The 9,033-nt window shown below is 38.5% G+C and overlaps 1 protein-coding gene across 1 annotated transcript; it reads right to left on the bottom strand.

The window, feature by feature from the left end:
- Nucleotides 1-619: 619 nt before the first annotated feature.
- LOC131900163 (periphilin-1-like) lies at nt 620-6,911 on the bottom strand. The gene is made up of 3 exons (XM_059251526.1): nt 6,857-6,911; nt 4,180-4,320; nt 620-1,719 (listed from the first exon to the last, which is right to left on the bottom strand). Exons 1-3 carry the CDS (start codon nt 6,909-6,911, stop codon nt 620-622), a joined length of 1,296 nt encoding a protein of 431 aa, XP_059107509.1.
- Nucleotides 6,912-9,033: the final 2,122 nt, after the last annotated feature.

The raw sequence follows: 9,033 nt of genomic DNA, 5'->3' as shown, positions 1-9,033 counted from the left end.
GAGCCTCACTTCATAGAAGAGACACACTAAGTTCAATGACTTGAGAAGAAGGTTTCTTTTTAATGTGTCCTTTAGAGATTTTTTTAAGTGCTTCTTTCCTATACTAAAGAAGAATTATTCTCAGCAAATATTGCAAGACAGCTAAGTTCTACTTCCTTAAGAAGCATATTTTGACATCCCCAAAAGTTGCAAAGCAGAAGAAAAGCAAGCAGCAAGTCAAACTCAACTCAAAATGCTAACAATGCCTATGATGCAACCTGGAATGATCTCTAACTACAAATTATACCCCGGAGACCAGCACACCATGGAAGACTATTGATCATGAGTTAAGTACAGAGAGCTGCTCTCCAGAACTGCCTTTTCAAACATTAAAAAATTAATTGAACATTATTTTTGGGAGGGAGGAGATGTATGAAGATGGATTAGACGATTCTACACATAGGGAAAACATTCTAATTAAGAGACTTTAAAAGCTACTGTAGATGTTTATTTGATACTAGCAATGTGGTCAGTTATCATAAAGTATTTCTCTTCATCACAAAATAGTAAGGATTTCAAAAGTCCAAAGGGAAAAATCTAGAAGCTTTAAAAATTTGTTTGAACTGAGCCCTAATTCTTCTCAAAAAGGGCCTCCAAAATCTGGAGTAGAATTATCATACTCCATAATGAAATGCTTGAGTTCTTCAACATGTTGCTCACCTATTTCATGCAAACTCTGCTTCATTGCAAACTGTATAGATTTTTCTAAGGAACGATCCTTTTCAACCAGCCTTTCCACCACCATCCCGAAAGTTTCACAGACTTGTCGGTAAACCTTCTCAATCTCCGTGATTTTTGATGCAATCGCTTTTGAGCGACTGCTAAGCTGGCTGTCTTCACACAATTCTGTGCCAGCTGTTGTGTTGGACTCGGGTTCTTCTGTCTGGTTGATACATAACGGTGCCTTGGATCCCGTCTCAAACTCGGACATTTCAGCCAAGTGATTTTCTTCTGACTTCTTGGGATTTTCATTAGCCCACTTGCTTGAAGCATCAGCCTGTTCCTTCTCAGTCAGCCGGCTGGGGCTTTTTAACACCTTGGATGAAGAACCTGAAGGCACAGTATCTCTTGATGTTTTCAAAAACTGGATGGTTCTCTCTCTACATCGATGTCGAGACTGATGGAAGGAGCGCATCGTACTTCTACTGCTGAGACTGGAGCCAAATCTGCTGGGTAGGGAGTCCTTCCCGCCAACACGTGATTCTCTCAAAGAAGGAGCACCCCGTTTATGGGGAGATCGTTGTCTTGAATAATGGGAAGAATAGAAACGTCTTCTTCTAAAGCCGTTTCTCATGGCCCTGTATTGAGGCTGTCGGCTTGTGGCATAGTCATCTCTTGACCATCGGTAGCCATAAGGGCCTCTTTTGTAGGGTGGGCCACTTCTTGGATTCTGAGAAAAACAGCGGCCCTCATCCCATTTTTTGTAATCCACGTGACAGTAGTATCTACTGTAGCCTCCTTCATCGGGTCTGGCTAGCTGAGATGATCTCTTGTCTCCCAGAGGCGGTCTCTTTGGCACGTTAATTAATCCACGGTTGCCATCACTGGGATGACTCCAAGGAGGAGCTTGTTTTCCTGGAAGTCGCTTGTAGTCATACCATCCCTTTGCTTGATTTCCTGGAAGTCGCTTGTAGTCACACCATCCTTCAGACCACATCTCATCTCGTGGACGCCACTGTACTTCGAACAGAAATGCGTTCACTTTCAATTTCTAACCATACTCATGGCTCAGTTCAAGAATCTGTTATTGTCCAAAAATTCGTCATCAGAACTCTCCAACACGTACGTTCCACTGCTCCTGCTGAAACCCTACCAACGGCTCTCTAATTAGACTTAGGCCCACTTAACAGCAGGGAAATCATGCCAGATACTTGAAAGCTAGGAAATTAGCTGGGGCTAGTGAGGTCATGCGTCATAGAGGAGAATGCAGTACTAGCACTTGACTAAATCAGTACAATTCCTAAGTGAATTTTGAGACAATATCAGATTTTTTTTTCAGGGGTAAACATTTTAATATATCAAAACCAATCTCATGACATCAGATTTCATTCTTCAAATTTATCAAGCTTTCTGGCTTGTTACTACAGAATATTTGATAACGACAACTACATAACTAGGAGGTTAATCTGAGATACATAAGTCTCTGATTTTTACTTCGTGTCAAACAAAACCACCCTTTCATGTTTCCTTCAGTGTCCGAAGTTCTTTTTTTTTTCATTTTTTTTTTCATTTTTTTTTTATTTTGCAATACAATTCAGTTCTACATATCAGCCACAGATTCCCTTGTTCTCCCCCCTCCAGCCCCCCTCACCTTCCCCCCAGCCCCCCCCCATTCCCACCTCCTCCAGGGCAAAGCCTCCCCCAGGGACTGAGATCAACCTGGTAGACTCAGTCCAGGCAGGCCCAGTCCCCTCCTCCCAGGCCGAGCCAAGCCATCCTGCATAGGCCCCAGGTTTCAAACAGCCAACTCATGCAATGAGCACAGGACCCGGTCCCACTGCCGGGATGCCTCCCAAACAGATCAAGCTAATCAATTGTCTCACCGATTCAGAGGGCCTGATCCAGTTGGTGACCCCTCAGCCATTCGTTCACAGTTCATGTGTTTCCGTTCGTTTGGCATTCGTTCACAGTTCATGTGTTTCCGTTCGTTTGGCTATTTGTCCCTGTGCTTTATCCAACCTTGGTCTCAACAATTCTCGCTCATATAAACCCTCCTCATTCTAGCTAATTGGACTCCCAGAGCTCCACCCAGGGCCTAGTCATGGATCTCTGCATCCAGATCCCTATATGACAAGAACTTTAAGTCCCTGAAAAAAGAAATTGAAGAAGATGTCAGAAAATGGAAAGATCTCCCATGCTCATGGATAGGCAGGACTAACATAGTAAAAATGGCAATCTTACCAAAAGCAATCCACAGATTCAATGCAATCCCCATCAAAATACCAACACAATTCTTCACAGACCTGGAAAGAATAATACTCAACTTCATATGGAAAAACAAAAAACCCAGGATAGCCAAAAGAATCCTGTACAATAACACAACCTCTGGAGGCATCACGATCCCTGACTTCAAGCTCTACTATAGAGCTACAGTAATAAAAACAGCTCGGTACTGGCATAAAAACTGACATGTGGACCAATGGAATCTAATTGAAGACCCTGACATTAATCTGCACACCTATGAACATATAATTTTTGTTTGTAAGTATTTTATTGAGTATTTTTACATCTGTGTTCATAAGGGAAGTTGGTCTGTAATTCTCTTTCTATGTTGGATCTTTATGTGGTTTGGGTATCAGGGTAACTGGCCTTGTAAAACAAATTGAGCAATGTTCCTTCCATTTCTATTTTGTGTAATAATTTGAGTAGTATGGCATTAACTCTTCTTTGAAAGTCTGTTAGAATTCTGCACTAAAATCATGTTGCCCTGGGCTTTAAAATGAGTATTTTTAAATGAAGAGGCAAGTAGAAAATGACAGTGGTCCTTCACCAATAAGAGTTGTGTATGTACCCTTGAGCTCAATGACATTTCTATTCATAATGAACTTTTGCCTAAAATATTAACACATCAAATAAATAAATTGGATTTGTTGTTAATATATTCAAATGATGTGTGTTAATAGTCTACTCATAAGCCCGGTGGTGGTTGTGGTGGTGGTGGTGGCGGCGGCGGCGGTGGGAGCGGTGCACGCCTTTAATCCTAGCACTCGGGAGGCAGAGGCGGGCAGATCTCTGTGAGTTCAAGGCCAGCCTGGTCTCCAGAGCGAGTTCCAGGAAAGGCGCAAAACTACACAGAGAAACCCTGTCTGGAAAAAAAGAAAAAAATATATAGTCTACTCATCAAATACAGAACACACGTGTATATGAAAATATCACAGTGAATCCACTTAATTTGTACATTTAATAGGATATCTTAATCTTACCACAAAAGAGATCATGAGAGAGGGCAAGAGTCCTTCACAAATAAGAGCTGTATTCACACCCTTGAGTTCCATAAGATTACTATTCATAACAAATTCACAAATTCTCCCTCCCCCCATTTTTAACTTAATTTTGTTTTCTATTTTTCTCCAACTGAACAAACTTTTTCCAATGACTTCACCCTTCTACCCGTAAACTTGCAAAATGGCTTCACCCTACCTTCATCTTTGACTCTCATCCTTATAAATGTCTGTACCATGAGCAAGTCTTCCTGAACTCTACGTGTTCCAAGGTTCTGGACATGCAGATTTTGAGAATACTCTTCCATGGCATTTTCTTTTACTACCATAGATCCAGAAACTAAAAGATGAAATGAAGAAGAGATCCATGTGTATGCTTCAGACTCTGAGAAGCAAATAGTGTATCAAAGGAATAGACCTTGCCAGAAAGAAAGTATGATCTCCAAGGAAGTACAACGACTGCTGTATGGTAGAATCAAGCTGTTGACAAAGTGAGGGATTAGGTAAAAAAGCTTCTTGACAAATGTACACAGTATAACCTCAGAGAGCATAAGAACACAGCATTCAGAGAATCCAAGTTGCCAGGCGCACAAGGAAAAGTGTGGTAGCTAATAAGTCTTCGTAATAGGAATGTAGCTCAAGGTTAGAACAGGCAAGAATAATACAGGGTGGTTATTCTCTCTGATGCTTTAACCTATCAGTACAGAGTAGGTTTAGGGAAAATTTAAAGACCTAGTTTCATGAGCATGGTAATAAGAAGGAAGGAGAAGAAAACTAGAATCAAGTATCCTTTTCATTAAACCCCTGTATCGCGTGTTTCAGTGCCGCTCACTTGTCCTAAATCAGAAGAAATGTGTGAGACTTCAGTTGATAGAGGGTGGAAAGCAAAGATTTCAAATATGAAATTACCCATGGATCTCATACTTGATGCAGAGGGGATTTTAAAGCACCGAATCATTGATTAATCTATCTCTTCGACTACTTCTCTCCTTGGAAAAGGTCAGACGTTTTAGATGTAGGCCTATTCTTGAACAACTCAAGTGAGACCAGAAAATGACTTCTCAGAGGCACTAAACACTTCCCATTTGATAATGTCTTTGGTCTCCAGTCATGGAAACTAATGCCTCCATAGAAAAGCAAGAAAAAGGCGTGTGTGCACAGGGATTCAAGCAGGTCACTGAACACATTGCTGGCCAAATTGCTAACTGCATAATAAAATAGTTCAGAGTAACATCACTGATAAATTGCATTTTTATGTTCCTATCTTCCCCAACTAAAGAGACTATGGGTATACTAAAAACAATATATAGCCTCAAACTAAAAGCAAAGGCAGATGTTAGCTTTCAAAGACCAAAATTAATGTTTATATTTACCTCCTCTCAAAGTTCTGTTGCTTCAGTCAAGCAAGGAAAGCTTGTCCTACTATTAGTGGAGCTTTACAGTTTAAGATTAAAAGACAAATGTGTGTTTAAAATGCATGAGTCACTGAGTTTTTGGACCAAGGGAAATCATTCTGCTTTTAGGAGAATAGAATGCTTTCCTTGATCTTTGGGGAAAAGACCAAAATTTACAGTAAAATGTTGATATTTTTTATTATACCTAATCCAAAATCACTAAAATACATGAGAGAGAGAGAGAGAGAGAGAGAGAGAGAGAGAGAGAGAGAGAGAGAGAGAGAGAGAATGCATGCATCATTGACATCCTCCATTTCCCAAAAATTGGGGACATTTGGCACAGAGACAATGAAAGCACAAAAGTAGGCTTGAAAAGCTGAATGGTAAATGTTTGCTACATGATTGCTGCAGAAATTTGAAAACTCTTTCTTTTGATCCTAGGGTCAATGATTTCAAAGATTCATTGCTTACTAGCTCTTCCATTGAAAAGGCTCATTAAGAGCATAAAGACTGCTTTCTTGATTTCAGTAATGGAATTCTTTCACACTTGTTCTGAAAACACCAGTAATGGGTAAATTGATGCTGAATGCTTCTAGACAGATGACACATAGCAATGTAAATTCATTCCAATCCACACTCATGAACATTGTTAGGAGATCCTATTACCTGCTCCAATTTCTATTTCCCTGAGGCGTTATTCCAAACCTTACCTGCTCTCCTCAGAACACCTAATCATGGCCAACTACATTGCAGAGCCCAGTACAAAATCTGAATGCAGGGACCACTCATTTTTAAAGGGAGAAGTATTGTCTCTCTTCCCAGTCTCTGACTCAACTTATCACAATGTTCTTTTCAATTTTTCATCTGTACTTATTCTAGTTGACAAATAAAAATGGTATATTTTCATGGCATATAACATTATATTTTGCTATATCTATACACTGTAAAATGGCTGTCAAGATCATTAATACATTCAAGGGTTCATATGTTTATTATATGGTTAAAACACTTAGCAATAATCAAGTATATTTCAATAAGTAGAGTGACCAAGTGGTATTATAGATCTCTTGAACTTATTCCTCATGTTAAATGAAATATGTCTTATTTGACAAACATCTCAGTAAACCTCAGCACATCTGGCTCCTGAAAGCCATCATTCTACTTCCTATTTCTTTTTAAAATTCCACATACAAAAGAGATCAGGCTACATTTCTCTTCCCATGCCTGCCTTATTTCACCATGTGTAATGTCCTCCAGCTTAATCCACATTGTTGCAAATTAAAGGATTATTCATTTTAAGCCTAGATAATAATACACTGTATAAATATACACATTTTACTCATCCATGAAACCACTGATAGGCACTGATTTTTGCCATTTTAATTGAGTTACTCCTTTTCTTGCTTCTCTGTTGAATTTATTAAATGTTGTCAAAATTAATACTGCATTAATTTGCAAACATTTCTCCCACTGAGTACTTACCTCTCTGAGAATCTGTAGATGCTCTCCTTTGTTTGAAGTTTGATACCATCCCCATTGTCAGATGAAAACACGCAGGCATCATTTCTCCCTGTCAACCATGTGAGTCCTATGGACATAACAAACCAAAAATAAAAATGCAGCTCTCATCTTAAAATGAATAAGAGAGAGCTTATTCTGGAACCAAATTTGAGTGACCACATTCCAGGAACATAGATTTAAGTTACCAAAAATTCCGTCTAACAACGTGTAAGCAGTTTCATGAACTTTTTGTAGTTTGACAGAACAAAGAAAGTCATAAATCATGGCAAGTTTAAAATACATGGGTGAGTATCTCAAAGAGGAGGGTACAGCAAAAATGGGAAGCTATTCTATAGGCCTCAGGTGTTAGCTGACGACATTCTTAGCTTTGGAGTTGGTAGGAGCTTGTGGTCTGCTAAGTTAGTAGACGTTAGTTCTGATACAGAGATGGGCAATGAATGGCTGTTCAGGAGGCTAAGGTTAGCTCAGATGAGGTAATTAGCCTCAACAACTGCAACATTCCAACCTTTCCACATCACTGCAGTTCTAATCAATCAGTCTCTGCAGACAAATTTCCTTCCAGGAATTCTCAATGGCAAGTACAAAGATCAGTCTCAAGTTATCAGGCTTGAGGGCAGGTGCCATTCTCATCAGCCTTTAACTAATTTTATATAGTGTAAAAAATGTGCAATTCAGTATTTTGCATATATGTATACATGCATATCCTCTGCACTGTTGGTTGAAGAGTGTTCTGCTTCCCTATTACATGTATTTGGGATCCTTGTTGAAGATCAGTTGTTATGTGTGGGTTTATTTTTAGGTGTTTATTCTATTACATTGTTCTCTTTTACTCCAGCATCATACTGCTTTGAGTACTATAACTTTGTAATAGGTTTTGAGATAAAGAAATGTGCTCCCTTTAGCTTGGTTCTTGTTTTCTCAGATTCCTTTGGCTATTTAGGGCTATTTGAGATTATATATTATGGTCATTTGAAAGAGAACGGCCCTTGTAGCTCATGTGTTTGAATACTTCATCTCCAATTGGTGGAACTGTTTGGGAAAAATTAATTAGAGGGAGTGTGTCAGTGGGGGAGGGGGGTTGATGTTTCAAAAGGTTTCCGTCATTCTCAGTGTTTTCTTTCTGGCTTCTAGTTATGGATCAAGATGTGAGCTTTCAGCCGGGCGGTGGTGGTGCACGCCTTTAATCCCAGCACTCAGAAGGCAGACAGAGCCAGGCAGATCTCTGTGAGTTCGAGTCCAGCCTGGTCTACAGAGTGAGTTCCAGGAAAGGCACAAAGCTACACAGAGAAACCATGCCTTTGCTCCACAATAATGAAATTTAAACCTCTGAAACCATAAGTACAATTAAATACTTTCTTTTATAAGTTGCCTTGGTCATGGTCTTTTTAGAGAGATAAATAACCAATAGAAAAGTAACCAAGACACATTAATTTTAGGATATTTTCTATTTTTGAAAAATCAGCAATAAGAGTTTATAGCGAGAGCATTGAATTTAATGATTGTGTTGGGCAATATGAATGGAAACTTTAACAATATTAAGACATTCAATTTATGACAAGATGTATTTCAATTTTGTGTATGAATATTCATCTTTATTAAATTCCTTCAGCTAGTTGTTAGTGTGCTAATGTTCTTGCTTCTTTGGTTCATTTTATTCCTAGGGATTGTCTTTCTTTGTAATGATCTTATAAAAGAAGTTGTTTTCTACATTTCCTGTTTAGATTGATTCTTATTAGCCTCAAGTAACACTACTCATTTTGAATGTTGATTTTAGATCCTCTAAGTTTGAGGGATTTGTTTATTAGTAATAATGTTTTTATGAAGTCTTTAGAGCTTTCAAGATATAAAAGCATGTTATAGTCAAACCAGATAATTTATTCCTTACTTTCCAATTTCTACAGCTTTTATTTCTATTTCTTTATTGTGTAATTATGCTGATTATTATCATTATTTACATCAATATATTTAATGTACACAAAAAAGTATCAGTGCCTTGTACATGATCTTTGAAGAAAATTTTTCATTTTTCAGCTATATAATTTTTACATATCAGTTTCTATGTTTATGTATTTCTTCTGGTGAAGCAGTGTTAAGTTTTGTCAAATGTTTTTCTGCCACCCTTGAGATGTTCATATATT

The sequence above is a fragment of the Peromyscus eremicus genome, chromosome X (assembly GCF_949786415.1).
Source record: "Peromyscus eremicus chromosome X, PerEre_H2_v1, whole genome shotgun sequence".
NCBI lineage: Eukaryota > Metazoa > Chordata > Mammalia > Rodentia > Cricetidae > Peromyscus > Peromyscus eremicus.
This window is presented reverse-complemented; position numbering and strand designations above follow the sequence as displayed.